The sequence below is a fragment of the Clarias gariepinus genome, chromosome 24 (genome assembly GCF_024256425.1).
Source record: "Clarias gariepinus isolate MV-2021 ecotype Netherlands chromosome 24, CGAR_prim_01v2, whole genome shotgun sequence".
Lineage (NCBI taxonomy): Eukaryota > Metazoa > Chordata > Actinopteri > Siluriformes > Clariidae > Clarias > Clarias gariepinus.
The window spans coordinates 7014297-7038258 of NC_071123.1; the positions used below are offsets into that span (position 1 = coordinate 7014297).

Consider the following 23962-nt stretch of genomic DNA (forward strand, 5'->3'; position numbering starts at 1 on the left):
TGCATTATTGTTGCCCTCATATGCAGATATGCAGTTTACCCATGCCACGGGCACTGGCACACCCCTATACCATGACTGATGCTGGCTTTTGAACCCAACATTGATAAGAGCTTAATCGGTCCTTTTACTCTTTGACCGTGAGAACATGAAGGCTGTCGTTTCCAGACACTCTTTAAAATGTTGACTCGTTGGACCGCGAAAAAGCCTAGTGATGTCTTTGATGCCCCTGGACAGAATTAATGTAAAGCCTTAGGCTGCATTTGTAACTGCAGCGACAAATTGTGTTAATGGACAAAGATTTACACATCATGATGTTCATTACATGACAGTGATGTCTAGAATCACACATACTCAGAAGCGGTTCAGAAGCCCTTTAGACATTGAGAACATTTATAAATGTTATACTGAAAATATTGGATAATTTGCTAGGGCATTTGGTAGTAAATTGATGAGCTTCGCCCAAGCCTTGCTCTAGAAGGACTAAACCTCTCATTAAAACTTCCTCTATGCCAACTTTTTAGGAGGAAGTTGCAGCCACCAGATTTAACAGTTTGATTATAACTAACAATTAAATTTAAATAACTAAATAAGGTGTTGTTTTTTAATAAAAGGTGAGCAGACTTGGACAAGGTGACAGGTGAGTCCTTTTTGTTTATGTTTGTTTTTGCGTAGACATTAGAAACATGCACCATGAGACAAACCCCTAAAAAAATAAAAGTCAAAGGAGACAGGAGGTAAATTTTCAGAAAGGTGGAGCGCTAATCCACTTTATTGATTGGTCTGAAAATTTTGTAATTGGCTACTTAAGAGACATTGTGCGATACAAACATTGCTTTCCAACAACATGGGATACACGGGTTATTTCAAGTCTCAATTCCAAAAGGACAAAAGAAAAAAGAAAAAGTTACCACTGCATGGTGTTGTACTAAAAAAATAGACTAACTGATGCAATGAGCGACTTTCTTTTTCTTAAGATTCAAGTTTCATCACCGTTTTTTTTTTGTCTTTTTTTGTCAATGCCATGTAAACACTTTGCATCCCATTAAAAAGGATGAATAACAACAATGTTGAGAATGATGGAATGAAATCTCAACATGAGCTCTAGGGCTTTTTTTTTTTTCATATTTCAGAAGTGAAATTAATTAAATATAACAAAATAAAAAATAAAACAGACAGGTTTTAGTTACTTGAGCAAAGCGAAAAAAAGGGAAAAAAAAAGAAATTGCACTACGGATTGAAACTTTTTAGGGTCTTGCCATAGAAAATACAGCTATACTTGTGCAGATAACTGAAACTGAGCTTATTGTCTGTTACATTATGGTGATTTATAGGTGAAAGCCACCACTACAAAGCAGCAACTCGAACAGCCTTACTGTACCATAGACTAGAGCGAAGATCAAGTGTCAAGACAAGACAGGAAACGGTGGCAAGGTTTGAAGAAAAAAAAAAAAAAACTGTTGAAGGATTATTGCAAAACTGTGAATAAGGCTGAAGAGTCCAAACCTCTGCAGAAGCTCCAATAACTTAGATACAGGTAGTACGCATGTCAAAAGTTAGTAAGCCAAAAACAAAAAGTGCAACAGTGGTGCAGAGTTATGACAAACAGAAGCTTTTTTTTTTCTCCTTTTTTTTTTCTTCTTTTTCCCCGGGTAGATAGATCAGCATTTACTTCAGCATCGTAAAAAAAAAAAAAAAAAAGGACGTAGAGAAAGAGGAAGATCACAGTTTGATTTCTCCTCCAAGTGAAGGGAACCAAGAACCTCTCCAAAGTCAAACAGCTTCCTCTGGTGTTCCTCTGGCAGAGAAATAAAGGAGAAAGAACAGCAGAACATCGAGCACTTGCTAGCGACCACACAGAGCCACACTCTGAAGCAGACACCAGAACCATGGCGGGTTTCCTCTCTCACAACTAGAGGTTCACCACAGAGCGACAAAAAAAAAATCCATATATTTAGGACGGGGTAAAAACAAAAAGACAAAAAGAAAGAAAAAAAAACATTCAGCTCGTATTTCTTCTTTTACTGAAGAATCGTCCGGCTCCGACACCAGTGTTCTCAACTTGTTCATATGAACTCAAATCATGCACTCCGTGTAACAGGTTGAATGCGCGTTTATAGAATCTGTGGTGACCCTGGTGCCTCCAATGCTACGGAGACATGCTGTGTGATTTATACGCTCTCTTCCTTGGTGCTTCAGCTCTTATCGGTTCAAGATCACGCCTGCCGTCAGAGGCTGGGGAAACGATTCAAGACTTTTCACATTGAGACCAAGAACTTTCTCTATATTCTTAAACCAGCAGGGATCTGATTTAAAAAGTAATAATAAAACACAAAAAAAAAGTCTGAGAAAAAAACAAAAACATTTTACACTGCAAAAGGTTACTCTATTTACATAAATTTTTCTTTCTTTTTTTTTTGAAGACAAACTATTTCTTTACAGAAATTTAACAAGTGTGAAGTCTTAATATTTCAAGTTCTTCATCCTCTTTTCATTTTGACATTTTGTGTTTGCTCATTCACAGACAAGCGCAATAAAGCTTCTGGGCACGGTTTCTTTTATCCTGGAACGACCAGGCCGTGGCTCTCTCGCAACGCTTTCTACAAGCACAAGAGGAAATGAAAGCACCAGAAGCGCCACCCCCCCCCCAGGCAATCCCTACTCAAAGTTAGCACTGAGCAGGATGTGTATTAGCTGGGCCGCCCTGACAGGGACACGGTTCTCGGTGACCCTGGGGTCCGGGGAAGGGAGGGGTCAGAGGGAGGTCGAAAGGGTCGGGGTTCGAGGACCGGCTCAGTCGTCACTGTCCGAGAGGGTTTCGTACTGCTCTGAGAGCAGCGGCGGCTCCCTCTCCCAGGCACGAGTCGGCGCACTGGCTCCTCCCCCTGGCTGCTGCTGGGACTGCATGGAGGGAGATGGGCAGGCCATGGAGGTGGGAGGTGTGCTGCTCAACATGCGCATGGTCAGAGGGTTGTACGGGAACTGCATTGGACCTGAAGGACAGAGAGACACAGGCGGTTCAGTCAGGTTTTTACAACGACCTTGTAAAAACAACAGAAAAATGCTTCAGAGTCTGGAATGTGGTTGCTTATGTTTATGAAAAGAACTCGCCTGTAGATGAGGGCCGATCTTCCCAAGCCCAGCTGGGAGCCTGTCTGTGATACTCTCCTTCAGAATGTACAGAGGAGACAGAAGAGGGTCGCTCCCCACCTGTGTATCCCTGGCCCGGGTTGGGCGACTTGGACTTCCTGCTGCTGGCTTTGCTCTGGAGCTTCTGCTTCGCTGATGTGGGAAAAGAGATGCATGTTAAACTATAAAAAGCATAAACATGCACATAGTATTGCACAATAAGCTCAGTTTAAATATTAAGGCAGTCATGATTTAAGGGGTATTTACATCAAAACAGGACTTTCAAAAAAATTTTATATTACTAAAAAAATACTTTACACTTAGTTATCGACTCGAGTGAGAAAACATGATTAATTAAGATTAATGAGAACAGAGAGTGGATATGTACATGAAATGATGAACTGGTGCGTGTGTGCGTGCGTGTGTGTGCATTTTCCTTACAATATCTACCTGTGCTGGGAGACGGATTAGCCTCCTGTCGCCCCTCAGAGTTATTTCCTGCTGCTGAAGAAACAGACTGAGCTTGTTGTGTCTGCTCATCCTGTCTATCATCTACGCTCCCCATCAGAGCCTTACGGATGATGTCCTCTAGACCGAGGTTGCTGGCTGGGTCACTGTAGGAGTGGTTCCGAAGGTTCACATTACCTGGGAAGGGTGAGAGGAAAGGCATTTAGATAGAATTTTAGCAGTTACAGTATATTCTCACGTATAAACTTTTATTTATTGTTATATAATATAAACATCTAACTCAGTACCACAACAGACGGAAATAGTTAAGCAGTTATTGTTATATTGATGCTATTGAAGGGAGACTTATGGAAGCAAGAAAGAAATAATTTAGCTTTAAAGAAAATACATAGCTCATGTACCATGAAGAAAACCAGAAGTAAAACAAAGTGATTATCATTAACATGTCCTCTGTATGGAGTCACGGGGGACCAACGCACAAGACAGTGTACACCCTGGAGTACATGCACCCACATTCATACACTTTAGGTAATTTGGAACCATCAGATAGTTTACAATGTATGTGTGTATGGTCTCTGGAAAGCAGCCAGAGTGCCCAGGGGAGAAAAGGAAGAAAAAAAAAACCCCACACAGACAAACCTCTTACACACAGACCGAAGGCGGAATTCGAACCCACAACCCTGGAGGTGTGAGCTCACAGTGCTAACCGCTAGTTAATAGTGTCGGCTTAACTATTACATGAAGTATATACACCAAGGTCCATAAATTTTGGAACAACACCCTTTTTTCCTTTTTTAAAATCAATTATTATTATTATTATTATTATTTTAAAGACTTAGTCTCTGTACACCACCACACTGATTTTAAAATTAAACACTCAAGATGTAAAATAATTTCCACTTTAAGCAGTCTAACAAGTGTGGCATTAACCATTCAGGAATTTTATACACATACCCCATTTTAAAATAAAAATATGTAGATGTATATACATTATTTATAAACCTCAAAAAGGAGGATTTTTTTGGCTGTAATTCCAGATGGGTTAACTCTATCTCTTTTTAAATCAAAGATCTTGAATTACACTGGAAAATCGTGGATTCGCTGACATTTTGAGTGTTTCATTTCAAATTCATTGAATGATGATCTACAGAGAACAATTGGCAAAAAAAAAAACCTTTGTTCCATAATTTATGGATCTGACTGTATATTATTTAAATTGGTCTATCAATAGGGAGAAAAATACCCACTAAGGCAAAACTACTCACTTGAGGTTGTTACTGCTGGTAAATTAAAGATCTCCGTGCCTGGCTGTGTATTACCTGAAAAATAAAGAAAGAGAAATGTTAAGGATTTAAAAAAATACTAATACTTCCTTGAGAAATTTAGATAATTTCTATAGCAAATCTCTGCTATTAGCTCTGGAGTAATCAAATGTACAAGTTTTGCTCCCAAATTTAATGAACCAGCCAGCAGGGGGCAGATGGTAAAATAAACAAACTTTTTTAACTATAGGTTGTGCATTTCTGCTCATGTCACAACTATTATAAATACATAACCTTCAAAGACTTGACCATAATCATAATCATGCTTAGATGATAAAGTATAGTAAAATACAATGCATATAAACTTTAACTCATTTAAGTGGATACCAAACTATTCTGCTTAACTTTGCTTTATCTTCTGGTATAATTTTAACAGGGATTTAAAAGCCATGTTGGGTCGGATTCAAAATCATGTAAAATATAAAATAATTATCATGTCCTGGCTAACTAAAAAAAATTGAGGCATGAGGGGGAAAATACTCCTGAAACAGGCTCACAGGTAAGCTAAACTCTGATGAAGAACGGTCCTTACCAACTTCAGACTTGCGGAAGATCTCCTGTTTCTTGGACATCACCATGGGGGACGTGCTCTCGAGCTTGGTGAAGAAAGCAGGCAAATAGTTGCCGCTGCCTGGGGAGCGCGAGTCCGTTCTGACACCAGAGAAAGGGCAGAGAGGGATGCAGGTTAAAACGGGTTATTAGATCGAAACAGGAGTGTGGGGAATGTTTGAGAATAAGCCAAGTTTCCACTAAAAATGCCAGGCAGGCGTGATAGGGAAGGGATTACAGTGCTGTGATTTATAAAGATTGTCCATCAATCAGTTTTCTACATGTCGCATATCCTTCTCCAATCACTTCCTTTCAAGCAACTGTATGTCTCAAACTTTATATAACTTTAAAATATTTTTTTTTTTAAAAAGGCTAGGTGTTAACAGAATGGCTCTGAATCACACAGAGAATAAATAAGTTGCAGTGGTTACGTTGCAGTGGTTTAGCAGTATTTCGATTGTGATCTTTATAGTGGCGTGCAGGCTTACCTCTGCTCTGAAAGGTCCTGGTCACGCCTCTGGCCCTGAAGCAGACTGTTCTCTTGTTTCTCCAGCCCCGAGTAGTTTTGTGGTGGGGAGATGGGCTCATAACTCTCAGCGGCCCGGCCACCGGCACGTTCAGGGGATTTACCTGGCCTGAGTGACGCACATGGCGAGAGAAACAGATTTCAAACACGCTGCAGATTTGAGATCAGAGTTTGAGTTTACTAGTACGATATTAATGTGGCTGATCTGAGAGTTTTTTTCTTTTTAACCACACTGGAGTTGACAGTACATGCACAGTAAATAAATTAATAGGGCATAAATGCTCATCACCTGCCTTATTAAAAGCATCTATATGGCACTAAAGCAGTACCTGGATCTGGATTTCTCCAAGGCGTTCTCGGGGGACACTCGACTGGCTGGTTTCTGATGGTGGGCGGGGTTGATGGGATTCTCCGGACTGTATCGATTTGTCACTTTGGAGCGAGAGCTGCTGCCTAATACTCCGGAGTTTTGGAATGTAGAAGAGATTGAGGAAGAGGCGGAAGAAGCGCTGGAAGAAGGGGGAGGGTCCTGATTCTTGGCAAAGTCCTGGGTTATGATATGCTGCAAGGGAGAAAGAGACAGATTTTTTTGCGTTAATAAAAATATATATATATAATTAAAGTTTGCAGGAATGTCTGAGGCATGATGGTTTAGTTTTCAGGTTACCGAGATGTGATCAGCCAGGGTCATGACCCGGTGGGTCTGTGGAGGTGGCGCTGCTGGAGGGCCCGATTCCACCTGCTGCCTGTAGCGAGCGATATCGAATCCTCTAACGGGGCCTGTGACGGGCAGAGAGAGAGGGACATAAGTTTTCCATTCAATCCATTCAAACGATATGGCGCCTGTAATACATTATCCTGCTTGTGGAACCAGTCGTGCATCGTAGCTTCTTGAAAATATTTGCCTAAAAGCAGTAAATAAATACAGACAAACAGTTTCTTCTTTGCCTGGATGTCTATAAAGTCACCTAAAAAATTTTTTAACATGGGTATGTCCAAGAAACCGTCAGGCATCATTCTGTAGTGTACACAGTCTAAATCTACTATGATTATATTTTCACCTGGGGCTGGCTGAGAGCTCTTCTCTGAGGAGAAGGACCGGTCGTTCTTCTCCTCTCTCTGAGCCGGAGAACTTGCCGGGCTAATCACCTCGATGGCTCCACTGCTCTGTCCATCGTAACGACTCGAAGACACTACGCACCAGCACATACGCAGGGTTAAAACTTTACAATCTGGCACATGTGAGTTAACTGAACGTTAAATCTAACTAATAACCTTCATCTTGTCCTGTAAAGAATCCCAGAGTCTGACAAACACGCTATATAGATTAATTTCTATTTCCTCTTCATATCAATAAAATCATTATCAATATCATTTACATTTAAATTCACCAATTTTTGCACGCATTCACATACTACAGAAAAGGTCAAAGATATACAACAGATTGAATGAGTGATGTCCCACTTACAGCTTCCTGAGGAGTCCGAGCTCTGGGAGCCCCTCTCGCGCGAGTCTTTTTCAGACGCGATCTGACGGGTGATGATGACGTCGATGAAGCTGGCCGCGGTAATGGTAGTCTTGCCGAGCGTGCGCAGCTCTTCCTCGATGCGAGACTTGGTTGGAGGCGGTTTATCTTTGCCGCTCGTCGCGCCTCCGTCTGGATATACAGAAAGTGATGCCTTCCCAGCAGGAAGTGACATGGCTCGCGAGGGGCTAACCTCGTCGTCACGGGCACCGACGCCCTCGTGTTTACCCTCTTTGACCTTCGCGACATCCATCTGGGGTGCGGAAGCAGCGGCGTCCACCAGTGCAGCCAGCGCATCTGCCGCCGTGTTGTAGCGGGACGAAGTCTGTGCGGTGGCCGGTGCAGGGGGCATCTGCCTGCTCGGGGGTCGAAAAACACCATACAGTATAAATTTGGTGCTGTTAAATTTTTTTTTTTTTTTTTAAAGTGTGTTTGTATGTAATGTGGAGCGTACATCAGAGGTGTGATGACACTCTTTGTGCCCTGGAAGATGCTGGGCCTCTGCTGGACTACACTCTCCTGGGGCCTCATTGAGGGGGACGGGGAACGTAGGAAACCACGGCTACCGGGTCTGCCAGGCTGCTCTTGAGCTGACAAACACACACGGAAATATTTCAACCACTCGAAAAAAGAAACTGCATAAAGAAATCTAATGTGCGGTCTGTCAGACATGATGCTACCAATAACCATTAAGCTGCTTGGCCTCACCTGATGTACGGATGTACTCGCTAGCGGCTGCCATACGCTCGCGCTCACGTTCCCGCTCCCTCTCTCGTTCCCTCTCTCTCTCCCTCTCTCGTTCCTTCTCCCTCTCTTTCTCTCGTTCTCTGTGTTCACGATCGCGCTCCCTTTCTCGTTCTCTTTCCCGTTCTCTTTCCCTCTCCATGCTGGCTGCGAGATGTGCAGAGTGTCCTATGAGATAGAAACACACACACAAACAAACACACACACACACGGGCACGCACACACACAAAAAGGAACATAGGACAGAAAACCATAAGCATTTTAGAGTCCCTTAGCATTTTACTGAAATGAAAAACGAGCGTTTCCTTGCTGTTAAGCCAAGCTGGGGAAAGTTGACAATGTCACAGCATCGATTAAGGCACAAAGTAGATCACAAGACACTGCTGAAATGCAAGATGAAAAGCAGGAGCCCTTGTGAGAAAGGCATTTAGCAGCTAGAAAGTAACTGGAATGTTATTTCTTTCACTTTAAATGACTTTACATATGAATTACTTCAGAGTGTACTATAAATAAAATATTCCTTAAACTTTTTAAACTTAGGTTCATTTAGTTAAAATGGCCTACAAACATTTCATGATGTCTCGGGATTCCAGCGTCCGATCACAATTTATTCTTAGAAACTAAAAATCTACCACTCGCGAATGTGTTCGTCACTAACAATAGCTATTCCTACTGCACAATGTCTGAGAGAAAATAATTTCACGTCCTGCATCATCCCGAAAAATGTAGCAAAGCTCAATCTCCTTACCCTCACGCTACTTAGAAATACTGATATTCTTAAAGTTATAATGCAAATATAATCTAAATCAACTTTATATATCAATAAAAAGTTAATAAGTTCTAGGCCTACATCTAAAAAAAAAAAATTCAATCTAATATCTATATTTATATCTATCTATTTATCTATCTATCTATATACTGTGTGTATATATATATTACTGTGTGTGTATATATATATATATATATATATATATATATATATATATATATATATATATACACACAGTATATAATTCAATTCAACGCAAGATGAAAAGTTTCAGCAACCCTCAGGGGGAAAACAAACAAAAACAAATGGAGTTTCTCCCACACCCCCCCCCCCCCCCCCTACTTAGAAGATTATGTCACAGTGTTCTGAAGGCACAAAAGAACATTTTAAGCTGTTAGATCACACTTCATAAGAGACAAAACTTTTTTTGAAGTGGAATGAATTCTGCAAAACAGCTGAGAAAGAGAAAGAGAGAGAGAGAGAGAGAGAGAAGCGGAAATCGCTGTGACGATAAACCTCATTAAGTGAGCATCTCACTATTGCCAGAAACCAGCTGAGGAAGCCACATGAAACCCTCAGACCATCAATACCACAATTTTCTCACAGAGAAAGTACTGAAACCTACAGAAACTCTGAAACTAAAAAAGCACACTGAACACCATCTTACACCCATCCAAATCACTTCAAATAATTACATTTTGAGTCTAGTGTGGTTGTTAGTGGTGAAGATAGAGGCAAAATTGTACTACTACCATACGGACGTCCCTGGACTTCCAGTGAATTTACGCCCTAACAAATCCATTCTGTCTATTTAGATCTGATCTGTACACCAAACATCAGAGCTTAGCCTTCCTCAAAAGTGCTCAAAACACTTACAATAATGTACATTTTGGCAAAATGATCCAACACCAAGCCTGTTTTAGAATAAAGCATATTTTGTAAATATTTTTAAAGATATCATGTAATTTACATTGGCAAAACACTACGCTGTTGCATATCAGTTGTTTACCCAGCTGTCTGGGAGCTGTGGCATGCTGGCATCACACGGTATAAGAGGATTGTACAGAATAACTCTAGGTTAGAAAAATATCTAAATTCAAAATGTAAAACACCGTTTCTCCCAGGCACATCACTTAAACTAAACAAACAAAAAAGCGGAACCATCCTGTCAATATTTTCATTTGTAAAAAAAACTTTGTCTTGATCATATCAAGCCCCGTACAAGTTTTTCATAACTGGACAATTAATACAGTAGATGGTTAATTACACTTTAGTTGCAACTGTTGCAATTTATTATGAGCATTGTTCATGTTCTGGATGAAATTGAATTAATTATTTTTATTATTATTATTATTATTGGGTTCGATTCCCAGCCAACGCCCAAACCCCAGCCACTGGATGCAGTGCTGGTCCCAAGCCTGGAGAAAATAGAAAAGGATCCGGCGTAAAAACCTGTGCCAAATTTTTGTGCAGATCCAATGGTCTGCTGTGGCGACCCCTCGACGGGAGCAGCCGAAAGACTAACATTATGATGATTATTATTTATTTTTATTTTATTATGTCTTGCTGTTTAACTAGGGTGAAACTTTACCCTAGTCTTTTCAGATTTCTGATGCTAAGACACACCTCAAAACGACTTAATCCTAAAAAAGTTTTTATGCTGTTTTGTGGAAACCCACATATGCGATTCTTACAAGTATCCAATTTTAACCTGTATACTAGCCACCACTAAGTTAACCACAGACACGTGGTGTAAGGAAAAAAACCTTTAGAGAAATGCTGCAGCCCCGCCCTAAAAAAAAAAAAATAATAATAATAATTAAAATCACCTTATACCACTCAGTTATTATGAAGTGAGTAATCGAGCTGAGTATAGACCAGGTGAAGTGTGAAGCTCGTTTTTCAGGAAGAGGTGCAGGTGAGCAGGAGCAGTCAGGAGGGGAAGAGCAGAAAAACAGCAGATGGAAGGTGACCTAGGTGGTCAGGCGCTACAGACACAGCAGGGGATCTGAGGAAGGGACAGGGTTTGGGGGTCCTCACCTGGAGATATGGAGGCTGGGTTGAAAACCCTAGGAGGAAAAGGGGGTTGAGGTCCAGGGAGGTACGTGATGCGGTCCAAGCTAGGGGAACCTGTTCCCCCAGGGTGAGGCAACAGGATGGTGGGAGGCATCTGGGCTAGATCAATTATACCTTTTGCAGACAGAAGCAAAGGGACCAAAGGGTAAGCAACCACAACCAGGACTCACACTTCACTTTGCACTCGAGAGCCAGAAGCTTCTACGAGCTTCTACAGTACTGCAGCTGTTGCACTAGGATCAGACTTTCAGTTTGGAAAGAACAATAAACTACACTACACACTGACTGATACCAAATGAAGTTTTACTGATTAGATATAAGGTTAGGGTTGAAAGCTGATCAGAACACATTACCTCATTAAATCAAACACAAGTGCTGGTTAGTTAGTGGTTAGTTACAGTGCAGTGTGGAATAGTGGTTTAGGCAGCGTATCAACCAAACACTTGAGCAACTGCACCCATATTTTGTGTAAATGCAATTAAGTTATAAATTTTTATATAAATGCCTATATTATACTACACAATTTTTTTTTTGTGATTCATAACATTCAAAACATTATAAAAGTATAAAAATGAATGCCTTTTTGTTTTGTTTTCCTCCCTATTACGGAAAACCAGCCCTGCTACAGTACGAAGAGCAGCTTCGGCCCTGAATTCATTCACTGTTATTTCTTTTTCCTTTCTTTCGTCCTTAAGGTCATTTGCTTCTGATCGTCTGAAAAAGGCCACTAGTTCACACGAGCACGACATCTACAGAAATGACAAAATCCTCCCAGTACACATATACGCCCCACCCGCCTCACCTCTGGCTCCAGCAGCGTACGGGATGGCGATCTGCTGCTCTCTGGGTGACAGGCCTCTGGTGACCTCGGCTCGAGGGATGACGTGCATTTGCTGCGAGGTGATGTAGTCATTCAGGATCGTCTGGCGCGTGTTCTCCATGGTGTACAGTTGGTATGTGTTGTGGTAGCCGGTGGGGGACGGCTGTCGTGCAAACATGTAGGGCGCTAAGGAGAAGAAGAACAAAGATAGAAAAATAAATAACACTGTCGAACAGTATATTTGATTAAAAAAAAATAATAATAAAAAAAAAAAAAACATTATTAACTAGACAGGTATATTTTCAGATGAGAATTTTTCTGAAGGAAATGTGAGTAGTGCTTGCTGTGGCAAAATTCGGGCCTTTTAAAGAACAGTCTACGGGAAAAGTTGCTGAGATGGTTTAAGGTGGTTGCTAAGGCGTGACTTGACAGTTTCACAATGATCCTGAGAGACTGAATTATTACCATAATATATGTCAATGGGGCAAATTTGGAGTACAACCTATACCCTCTTGCGGATTTGTTTTTTTTCCAATGTGGAAAATTTTAAGTTTCTACAAAATTCTTGCTCTGCGCAAGAATCCGTCAAAGTCGGACTGAATGTTAGGTCTATGGGTTTTTTTCTTTGGGTCCCATCACCCTTAGAAAAGTCATAGGACCCCAATCCATAGGCCTCGGGATTTGACACTTCTTTCATGGGTCTACGACAAGTTTGTACAGAAAAAACTGCAATTTAAAACAAGTGATTATTTGCTTCCCAGACACTACTAATTAGAGAGAAAAAAAGGCTGATTATAATACTGATGGACCAGTAGGTCAAGGAGGTAGTAGTGGATTAGAGAAGACTCTGGCCTAGTGGTAAGTAAGATTGTTGTGATTTCAAACCTCACAACCATTAAGCCTGTGAGCAACACCACAACTCAGCTAATGGCTGCAGCTAATCAGATAATGGCTGACCTTTTCTACTCAACTTGGTTAAAAAAAAAAAAAAAAAAATGTTAAAAAAATGTGACCGTTTAGTCACCATTAGGATTATTTAAATAAAGATGTACAATACTTTAAAAAAATAATTTTATAGTGGGGGGAGAAAAATCCTCTGAAATGGCGCACTATCTCTGTTGCCCACTGGGGGGTGCAAAACACACATGTTAAGAACCATTGATACATCAAATATCCTTCTGATAAATAACATGATAAACACAAGATAAATCTTACTAGTTTTACAAAGAAAGCTGTCAAAGACAATGGAGAACCATCAGTAATGTTAAGTTGTTGTAATGTTAAATTATATACTAAATATTTTGCAACTGTTCCTCTAAAAAAGTTTTTTTTTGGTTTAAATGTCTCTTGTTATTCAACTGTTATTAAGAAAATTGCAGTATAATGTGTAATACATCATGTAACACACCTGTCTATCTATAACAGATTCTAATAGCAAGTGGTTATGGCCATATAGGAGTGTGTGTGTCTGTGTGTGTGTGTGTGAGTGAGAGAGAGAGAGAGAGAGAGAGAGAGAGAGTTACCTGTGTGGAAAATGTTAGGATCCAAATGAGGGGGCAGGTGAGTTACACCTGACGGTACGGTACGGTACACCTGGTCGTAGGGGCTGTGAGAGGCCAGCGGCTCACCTCCGGATACAGGAGACTTGGCCGGGTTGCTGTCTCTCTGGGTTGGGGTGAGCGTGCTCTTTCTCTCGTGGGACACAGGCTTCCCGGACGTTATGCCCCCTGTTAAAAAAAAAAAAAACATTAAAAAAAAAACAAAAAACAAAAGGGCATCAGCAATCAGTGTGGTACTTTTATAGTGTTAATCCAAAAGGAAGAATGCAGCAGATGGCTATTTGAAATGAGGCATTAATGGAGAAAATATGTGAAAAACGCATCAGCAAGAAGAAATTTAAAAGGCATTTAGATTCTGTGTGAAATGGAATATTGATCAGTATGATAGAAGTGGCAGCATTAAAGGGGACATTATGTATTAATGTAAAAAAAAAAAAAAAAAAAACAGCTCTAGCTACTGTCAAACAATATGTTTATGAAGCAGGTTACTATTATAAACAAAATGGTGCATTAACATTTATTTAAGCATATTAAACTATTTTAAGCATATTTTAACATATATTTATACACATACACACAATCAGGCCAAAAAAGTGCGATAAATAAATAAATAAATAAATATTGTAATAGTAATGTGCACCCTTAAGAAGTTAAAAGAGAAAGAAAGTAGGTGTCGTACCCTCTTGTGCCCGCAGCAGGGGTGATCCTCTGGAAATGGAGCCGCTGGTATAGTTGGGGGTCCTGCGGGCATTCGCGTCCTCGTACATCCCTGGGCTGAGCTGAGCCTTGCTTGCCTCCTGGTGTGTGGAGCGCAGCACTGAAGTGGAGCTGACGACTGATGCGTGTCGCATGCGCTCTTGTACTTTGGAGTCGTCCAGTTTCCCCGGGCTGGTGAGAAGGGACTTAACATTGTGCTTGATGGCCGACTGGCTGGCGCCACCGCTCTCATACTTCAGAGGGATGCCCTGAAAGAAAAATATTTGCAAAAAGGCACCATTATGTAACTTTTTGGCCTACTCAACGAGAATGTGTTTTTGTATTTTGTCTTTTAACCAGATCCTGGATATAACCAGCCACTATGTGTTAGCAAAATGTCCTTAGCCGCTTATAGATGCAGGCAGCCCTAACTTTTAGGAATCTTAACACTAAAATAATGGGAAGCTCATGTTACTATACCCATCCCTTAACTTATTTTGTCAACACTGACACTCACTTGAGAAATAGATGCTTCCAAGACGGGGGTCTTGCGGTTGTCGGGTACTTCCTTGCGAGGGATCTCATGAATAGAGCGTCCCATCTCTTTAATGGTGTTCACGCCCTCGTACGGCTTGCCTTTGGTGATTCCCCCTTCGTAGGAGCGGATTGGTGGACTTTCCCTCTTGATCTGTTTACCATACTTGGCCTCGTCAAAAGCGTCAGTGGAGGTTCGAGGTGTCCCTTTTGTACGAAAATAAATAATTTAGCATTACTCCATTAAATGCTTTTAATTCTAAAAACCTAAAGTTATCATATTTTCATTCGGCACAGGTTTATCTCTCCACAGACCTTGCATAATGGATCCTGAGAGTATGGACCGCTCTTTGGAGTCGGGGTGTGAGCCATCTCTAGGCAACGCCCTGCTAATCAGACCTAGGAAAAAAGACACAATGCACTTATTAATGTTAACCTGGAACTTTAATTCTGAAAGAGTTTGCTGTCTGTGTAACCATGACATCATTACCTTCAAAAGGTGTGGCCTCCCTTCCAGGATGTCCTCTGGCTCCCTCCATCATCTCGTGTGTGCGTTTTAACTCATATCCCGTCCTGGGGCTTCTAGTACCTTCTCTGGGGTTCTTAATGCCTGTGGACAGAAGAAAACCACTCCTTTATAATCAAATCAGACGTTTCAAGTGATTCAAGTCTATTTACATTTTTATGCTGCTTTTTTAAATACTTTTTTTACAAAAAAAAATAATAATAATAAATTCAGCACTGTCACCAGTCACTCCTTTCCCTTTCCACTTAAATACTTTTTAAAAGTTGCAGGTTTTGTAAAGTGTCGTACCATCAAACGACAGGATGTGACCACTCTTGCCCTCGTAGATGACGTGGCCTTTAGGCAGTGGCTCTCCTCGGCCCTTCTCTGGGCTGCTCAGGTCCTCAGCAGTCAGCTTGACCTTTAGCATTTCTGCCGGTATGCTGGACTGTGGAAGAGCTGGAGTGCCCTGCTCAGGGAAATAACAAAAACAACGATAATTATTTTAATATTTCAACATCTAGCACCAAGCATGACCTCAGATTATTAGTGAAACAATCTATATACACGGTACAAGTGAATTCAGATGACTGAGACTTTAAAACAGGCCTGTTTTAAATCAATGTATGATCATGATGTATTATCAAGAGTATGTACATGTGTGATGGATCCTGCTCTTAAGGAGTGTGCCTCAGGGCCTTTTCCAGTAGATGCTCTTGCCAGATCCTGGATGGTAGGCATCGGCGCTCCTGCGGGAAAAGACACAAAAAAGAATTTAGGACCTGGCTGATCCATTAGTGCCACATATGGAGTTTATTCATTTCATGACGTAATGCGTATGAAGCTTTCTTAAATATGCATTAGCAGCCACAAGGCATGAATTCTGTACGAAAGAGGACAAGAGAGAAGATGGCTCAGGGCTTCTTTTTAAACAAATAACTAAAGTACAGTACATCATTTAAATGCAATGCGAGCGTTTGGAATTTTAGTTAATCGTCTGTTAATTAGTTAAGGCTTAAGGTTAAATATTCCATCACAATGGTCAATTAAAAAAACTTCCTGTAGGAATATGAATGAATATTTCATGGGTGTCTTGTGTGTGTGTGCGTGTGTGTGTCTCACCTCGGACTATTCCTTCATACTGCGCCCTGGAGAGAAGCCCTTCAGCCTGAGCACTTTGCCCACGGGGTGAACATTCCTCCTGCTTTATGTAGGACACTGATGAGGAAAAGAGAGAAAGACACCTGATTCGTCAACACTGAATTCCTCTATGTATATACTGAAATTATGTCACCTGCACTATGTATAGATTAATTTATTAATAATTAATGAGGGTTATATTAATATAATGTGCCTTAAACTAAAAACTTTAATAGGGGTGATGTAATATGTAATACAGAAGTATAAGAAATAAAAATTATTTTTGACTTAAATTAAATCATTACCTGATTAAAAGACAAACATGTAAAAAGGAAAATCAAAGAATCAATGCAGTACTAATTCATGAGCACTAACCAGAAATAATATTCTTATTTTTATTCTTATTTTAAATGGTATCAATTGCTTTTTTAATAATCTACCATTCCAAAACTAAAGAACACTTGGCCTCTGCCCCATGTGCTCTCTCTCACCAGGTTTGGCAGGGTCCTGTTGTCTTGGCAGTCCCAGAGAGATGGATCCTCCAGCGCTCTTAACTCCCTCATACATGGCATGAGTGTGTGAGGGCAGATACGTGCCTGGCGTTCCCTACATGAGTAGAAACACACAGGTATTATATTAACCAGGAAAATAAAATAAAAAATAAAAAAGATATATACACACACATATCTATCTATCTATCTATCTATCTATCTATCTATATATATATAAAAACACAGTGCAATTTATTTAGCAGCACATTTTGGCGTATCAAATGCAGGACCAAGCAAATTAATAATAACGGTGCTTTTTAAAATGATTTCTGGGTTAATTATAAAGTATATTTATAATCAGACTTACCTGTAAAATGGATCCTCCCTGGATGAAGGTGGGCTTGTCCGATTGTTTGGACGTCGGGATGAGCGGAGGCGGGGATGGAATGTTCGCGGTCCTGTGGCGGGCGAATGGCACACGCATTCCCTCCGAGAGGTTCTGGACCACCTGGTTAGGAGCGGGCTGCAGGACTGTAAGGACAGGAGGACAATGAGGAGGGATTAAAGGATGAGCACAGTGGCACAAAGTAGTGTACGCTTTCTAGAGAACGGGAGATCTTAGATGAACTCCAGCTCCTCCGTGGAGCGATAGGATCAAGAACACGTACTGACCCGAAGACACATGAGCACTCTGATAACATCACCTAAATACAATCTGCTGCTAACCCACTGCAGCAGAGTAGCGTTCAGTAGCATCCACAAGTCTAAGTCCAAAACAACAAACTAATGCATTACCATGCATTACAGGGGAACACAGGAGAATAATCACCTAGTTGATACTTATTATTCTAAACAGAAATCGAAAAACGTACCTTCTGGACAATATCAAAACAAAACACAGAATTAAATGCAATTTACATCCTTGTAGTGTAACTAAAAGTGACAATTTAAGAGGAAAGTGTTTCTGGATAATTTTTGGAAATAGGCTGGATGTTAAAAAAAAAAAAAAAAAAAAAAGAAAGATCCATGACACCTAAACCTAAAACTGGACCAACTATACTGAAATATTTAGATGTACTGATAGCTAGAAGTTTTCTACATGTGCAAAAGATTAATTAAACCCTCTTATGACTAAATAAAATCAGATAAACTGAGTCAGATAAACTCCAACCTTTTCATGAGCATTACTTAAAATATTCAATCTGTAAACATGAACATTCTGCCAAGCCTCCCTTTTTTTTCTTTTTTTTTTTTTGCTTGTTTCAAGCTCTGCCTGCAAAAAGTCTCAGAGTGGGATAAAATTATTTCCATGTTCATTTGGCAGGAGGAAAAGTCAGTTGGATTCTGAAACTTTTCAACTCCCAAAAGACGAAAGGAGGTAGGACAGTATCACATTTAATAGGCTGTATGTACTCAGCTCAAGTAGGGCCATTGATGAATATGTGCAACTGAGATTCCACCATGCCAGGTGGAAAGACCCTGAAATGTCCTAATTATTTCTTAAACAGCATGCAAAATCCATGAATAAATCAACCTAAAGTTTGGAACTTGGTTAGGAAGGAATATAAATTTGAAGATAAATTGAGGATAATTGGGATGGTGTGCTTATGCAGCTCATTTTAGGCCTAATGAATTGGACCGTAGATTAAAAAGATGGAAAACTAAAAGAACAACATTTTATTCAATAACAGATAAGGGACGACCAGAAGATTTCCCAACTTCAGTTGTAAAAAATATGTCTCGGAAAAGCAAGACGTATTTTAAAAGTATTTATAATTATGTCATCATTTTGGCCAACTTACTTAAACTTACCCAAACAATCTAGTGCTGAAAGAAGTTTTAGAAGTTAAATATGGGATTTATATCCAGACGGTTTAAGTTCATCCATTTCACAAAGTACGTCAATAATAAATGGGAAAAAGACATTAACTTTGAGACTTTGAAGGAGAAATAGTATAACTATTGTGAATTTCAATAGAAGCACATCAACAAGAATACACGGCAATTTGGGTGAAATTCATATTTAAATACTTAATTCACAACACAATCACTTAAACAGTAACTTATAAAAATAAAATTAAGACTTTATTGTTATAACTAAATAAAGTGAACATCCACCATATATGTCCCTCTTTTCAGAATGTAAATCACTGAAAATTGTATACGCTCAATAAAAATAATAATAATAATAATAATAATTAAAAAAAAGGATAATGAGAATGCAAGCATTTCATTTTTGTTAAGTTGCTCGTGAAATGTTATTAATTATCTGATAAACAATTAAAAAAAATATTAATAATGCTTTTAAGTATAAAGCCAGATAAATCTTGTTTTTATTATTTGATAATTTGATTTTATTAATGATGTTGTTCGAAGTAGCTCACTGTTTAGGTAACACTTTTCCATTCCATACACAAAAGTACAAAAAACCTGCGGCTCACGACCACCTACAGTACATCTCAGCGATCACATGGCACCAAGATGTGATAATTTTTAATAGAAAAGTGCTGGTCATTATATTTAGGCAATATCGCACTGTACTGCTGAATAAAGCACGATGCCCTACGACCTTGAATCCGATAGTGTGCCAACACATGGCGACCGACAGTAAGTGTAGCAACAGGGCTGAAAATAGTTTAATGTTCTTACAGGTACTAAGTAGACAAAAAAGTGAGGAGAATAAAACATGGAGGTTGTGGACAATCCTGCACATCTCAGGATCACCAAGTTTCTTATTATGTTTCCACTTGTTCTGCTTTAGCATATTAGCTCATAGCAATAAATGGAAAGCTAGTGCACTATTCAGGGTGTGATACATTGATATACGCATCAAACAGTGCCCTTGATCAGAGCGATTCTGAATCCAGCCTTGTGTTACGAACTTTTTAGCTGTAAATAAAGTAACACGGATCACGGATGGCTCAGGGGCGACTCGAAACACAAAGTGGTGTTTATGATGACAAAGTTATCCAGATGTGCTTTTTTTATCTTCTGTAATTGCTTTAGAATGTGTTCTTGGGCCAGACGGCTGCTCTCTTCTCAGTGTGGCGGACCGTACTGACATGTTTTCACACACGCATGTGAAAAAGTTAATGTAATTTACAGTTATTAGGATGTGAAGTGATACATATATAGTTAAAGATTACAGTGCTGTTATCGTCCATTATCACCACTTGTAGTCCAATCAGATCGCTCGATCGGAACCAAATTTAAATCATACAAGTAATTAGAGATTAAGCTCTTCTGAGTATTAAATTTAAACATTTCTCACACATTACTGGGTTAAACGGATGAACTGCTGAACCTTTGGTCCATGCTCATTGTGAACATGATCTGCTGTAACACTATCCTCCTCTCCTTCACTATCAAGTTGTTTTGTAAATAGGTTGTAAAAGAAAGCTCTTAGCTCGGGTTTTAGCTTTTAAATGGGGAAAACATTTTAGTAGTAATTAGCATTGAAGCTCAGGACTGTAGGTAGTACACGTCCTTCAAGCCGGCACATCATGTTTACTTTGAAGAACGATGCATTATGGCCAGGATGTTCTGTTTACTGCCTTATCTAATAGGTTTTTTTATGGTTTTATTTATATTCTAACAGCTTTCTGCCAAAAAGAAAAGGCCAGACCATGAGTACCGAGTTCTGCCAGAGAATTTCTGTTGCCCTTTTCAAGAGGCTGATACGATTCAGGTTTGTACCGTAGCAGAGATTGACGTACTTTTTCACGGCGACCTGTTAAAAGCAGAAGAACATGCTAAAAGGACAGGAGATTTGCACGTGTGGGTCTGAGTGTGTGTGTGCGTGTGCGTGTGTGTGTGTGTGTGTGTGTGTTATGCGCTAGTCACAGACATGATTAAAAAAATAAAAAATTGCTCACTCCATGACATGTGACTCAAGTAACAAAAAGCTGCACCGAGCCACTAAATTATTAACTTTTAATTAATTCATATACCTTGTACCTTACATTGAAGTGAAACATAACCTCTGAAGTCTGCTGCCTGCCGATAAATTATACATAACGGAGACAAGAATATAAAAAGATGAATCACTTTGGTGGAGCTGACAGAACTGAAAAAAAATAAATAAATAACAGCCAAGGCTGTTGTTCGTTTCAGAATTTCCACTAATATGAGATGCGAATAATTACATCATAAGGGTGGGTTCTAAATGGTTTAAAAGAAGAAGAAGAAAAAAACTGGCTTTGCGCATATTTCATCATCAAATGACAAGATTCTCAAGTTTCTCTCTTTAAAGAATCTGTGTTATTATTGGCTTGTATTAGCTGGAATTATAATATAGTAATTAAGGAATAAAACACAAGGCATGAAAATTAAGAAACATAAAAAAGGAGCGATAGTTACCTAGGAGTTAAATATTCAATAACAACAGCACATTGAAGTATATTATCCTTTTTATACCAGATTTTTTTTTTAATCCATTTATTGTTGTGCGAAACGTCATGGAACGTTTTCAACAAGTTAGTGGTGACCATTTCTGTTCACCACTAATTAAAAACTGATTCACGTCTTTCAAAGGCAAAGACTTTTTTTCATTATAAACATGAAATCATGCTCCTTCTCATGACTTTTCAGAGGGACCATGTGTAGTGAAGGTAAGGATGCGTGGCGTGGTGTTTACCTGGTGGGATGCTGTAGCGGGCAGGGTTGTTAGGCTCAGGTTGGGGTGATGCTTTGCTTGGCTCTCGAGGGGACAGTCTGTAGGGTGAACCTGGTCTTCCTGCAGCGTGAGCCTCCTGCTCCATCAGCTTTATATCGTACGACATGTAGGTAAGTGGCTTACCTGCGACATGAGAGGGCAGAAGGTGAGACGTGCGCGTCATGAAAAAAATAAAATAAAATCTGTGCATGACTACGTGAGAATCAGAAAGACAGTAAAGAGGCGAATCGCTGTGGTCCTTAGTGTGACGCAAACCTTAGAAGAAGCTCTACGATATCCATTGATGCGTGATCTAAGAAGCAGAAATCACCAGCGACACTGAAACCATATTAAAAAAAAAAAAAAAGCCTCAGCGCTGACCTGACTCGTATAAATGGCGAGAAAAGCCTGAATAACTGGAGCACTTTGGCTAATGGGCACTGTGCTATGCGAGAGCCTGCCCCGATGTTTCCTCTGGTTCACTGCTTCTGTCTGCCCTTGTTTTTTTTTTTTTTTTTTTTTTTTTTAAAACGGCAGCCTTTCCCCGGTTCCCTCCCCGACTCTTATTTTGGCTCTTGTTCTGCTCTCACAGCCCTGGAAAGCCCTGACCATCATTCCACAATCAGAAAGACATGCTTTCCTCCACCCTAAATAAGTCTGGGAAAGCAAAAAGAGACACCACACAGCCTTTAGCAGTCCAAAAAAAAAAGGGATGGAAAAAAAAAAGTGCTGTGGACTAATACACAATGTACCGGATTTTCTCAGTGTATCAGTGGCATTTTTTTTAGTTGTTTTTTTTTTTTAGATGTACATCTTGGTTGAAAATCCCCAATATCTAACAGATGGGGCATAGGGCTGGTCCTCATTAGGAAAGGATTAATTAGCTAGAATGATAATGATGTCAGGGCAAGGTTCTTATAAAGATACTAAACAAGGTGTGTGTGTGTGTGTGTGTGTGTGTGTGTGTGTGTGTGTGTGTGTGTGTGTGTCTCAAGAACGGTTTCATAATTTTTTTTCTGTAACTAGAATAAAAACAACAAACTTTTCTTCTCTTTGGCTTGGCCCAGTTTTTCGAAACAGAACTGACCAAGACTGAGTCAGACAACCAAGAAAACATTAAATCGGACAAATCGACACCCGAGACGCCCACTCGCACCTCTGCAATTTATCACTTCATCTTTGAACAGCTCCACATTACAGCAGCATTTACCCCAAAATTATCTCTCCCCTTTTTTTAAAAAACACTTATCTATGGTCTTCTCAGGAAAACAGAAAATCTTAAGGTATCACAAAGAAAACTGGCAAAGGGACAGTATTTAATGTTTTTGGCCAATTTCCCAAGATAATAACATGTCCTTGTGTGTGCTAGCGCTGAACAGCAAGATTTAAAAAGCACACCCCTGGTTGATGCAAATGATCTGCACTATCCAGTATTATGATAAGCAAATAAAAAAAAACATAAAGGCAAAAAGAAATAAAGGTTTTAAAAGTGCTACTGATCAAATTTCTTTTAAATTCCTCTATCTAGCTCCTTCACAATCTCTCTCACCATCTCGGTCGAGAACGGTGGGGCTGCGTGTGATGAAGCGCGGCCTACGCTCCATCTCTCCGGCCTCTTGTCTCTGGTTGTCCTCCATGTGCGCAGACTCGTGCACTGCTTTGATCTGGTGCTGGAACATGGTTAAGCCGCTCAGAGGAGCTCCTACAGGAACACCAGCCGTCCCAAACGGACCTGCAACCTAAGGGGAGGGAATAAAATAAAATCTTTAATTTGTAACTTTCAATAATAATATTCAATTCAGGAAAGCGATATTGAGACCATTTCTGTACCAAACTGCATCCCTGTTCAAAAATCACAGTGACCCCAGGACGCACACTACCCTGCTAACATTGCAGTCTGATTAGATTGGATTAGATTACAGCAGAAGCAGCGATGATTCAGATACAGCAGTAATAGTCAAGCAAATCACTGTTAGAGATTCAGAGAGAATCCACACTGATGCAGAAAATCAAGCCTGCCATCAATTCATTTGTGGACAAAAAAAAAAAAAAAAAAAGATTCAAATTGTTCCAGATCACAGGATTTCGATGATTAAAAACTGATTGGAATTTTCTCTGTTTCTTTTCTGCGTCAAAGTACTGTCTGGACTCACGTGGCGAGGCGGCCGGGGCGAGGCTCTGTGCCCAAGCCTCTCCCAGTCCCTGGGCCTGGCCAGGGCGGCAGAGCTGCTAGAGAAGTGAAGGAGGGAACTAGGGGGACTGACCATGGGCGGGATGGTGGCGGCACGCTGCTGGAGCTGCTGCATGCTGAGCGGAGCCTGCTTGCTGGAGGACACCACGACTGATCCAGAGCCGGCGAGAATCGACGGTTTCTCCAGAGAGAACAACCTTAAAGGTGAAACAAACACGAAATAAAACTAATTCCGACATAACAGACTTTATGTTTTTTACCATCTCT

At 40.1% G+C, this 23962-nt stretch overlaps 1 protein-coding gene across 7 annotated transcripts in view; it reads right to left on the bottom strand.

Annotated features, from left to right (window-relative positions):
* Positions 1 to 735: 735 nt before the first annotated feature.
* The window catches only part of ncor1 (nuclear receptor corepressor 1), an 89078-nt gene continuing 65851 nt past the window's right edge, over positions 736 to 23962 (bottom strand). The window contains exons 21-47 of one of the 7 annotated variants that reach the window (XM_053486031.1): positions 23769 to 23892; positions 23054 to 23243; positions 21487 to 21648; positions 17218 to 17381; positions 16851 to 16965; positions 16342 to 16437; positions 15877 to 15968; positions 15529 to 15688; positions 15205 to 15324; positions 15030 to 15113; positions 14698 to 14921; positions 14164 to 14449; positions 13449 to 13652; positions 11908 to 12111; positions 11070 to 11219; positions 8225 to 8428; positions 7971 to 8106; positions 7460 to 7872; positions 7053 to 7184; positions 6659 to 6771; positions 6321 to 6553; positions 5954 to 6100; positions 5449 to 5567; positions 4860 to 4913; positions 3577 to 3771; positions 3109 to 3279; positions 736 to 2990 (exon numbers count right to left, since the gene is read on the bottom strand). In XM_053486031.1, coding sequence (XP_053342006.1) covers positions 2791 to 2990; positions 3109 to 3279; positions 3577 to 3771; positions 4860 to 4913; positions 5449 to 5567; positions 5954 to 6100; positions 6321 to 6553; positions 6659 to 6771; positions 7053 to 7184; positions 7460 to 7872; positions 7971 to 8106; positions 8225 to 8428; positions 11070 to 11219; positions 11908 to 12111; positions 13449 to 13652; positions 14164 to 14449; positions 14698 to 14921; positions 15030 to 15113; positions 15205 to 15324; positions 15529 to 15688; positions 15877 to 15968; positions 16342 to 16437; positions 16851 to 16965; positions 17218 to 17381; positions 21487 to 21648; positions 23054 to 23243; positions 23769 to 23892 — 4492 coding nt within the window. In that variant the 3' untranslated portion in view covers positions 736 to 2790. Of the gene's footprint in view, positions 2991 to 3108; positions 3280 to 3567; positions 3772 to 4859; positions 4914 to 5448; positions 5568 to 5953; positions 6101 to 6320; positions 6554 to 6658; positions 6772 to 7052; positions 7185 to 7459; positions 7876 to 7970; positions 8107 to 8224; positions 8429 to 11069; positions 11220 to 11907; positions 12112 to 13448; positions 13653 to 14163; positions 14450 to 14697; positions 14922 to 15029; positions 15114 to 15204; positions 15325 to 15528; positions 15689 to 15876; positions 15969 to 16341; positions 16438 to 16850; positions 16966 to 17217; positions 17382 to 21486; positions 21649 to 23053; positions 23244 to 23657; positions 23893 to 23962 lie in introns of all 7 variants that reach the window. The other 6 variants (XM_053486029.1, XM_053486028.1, XM_053486026.1 and 3 more) reach the window with 6 other exon arrangements.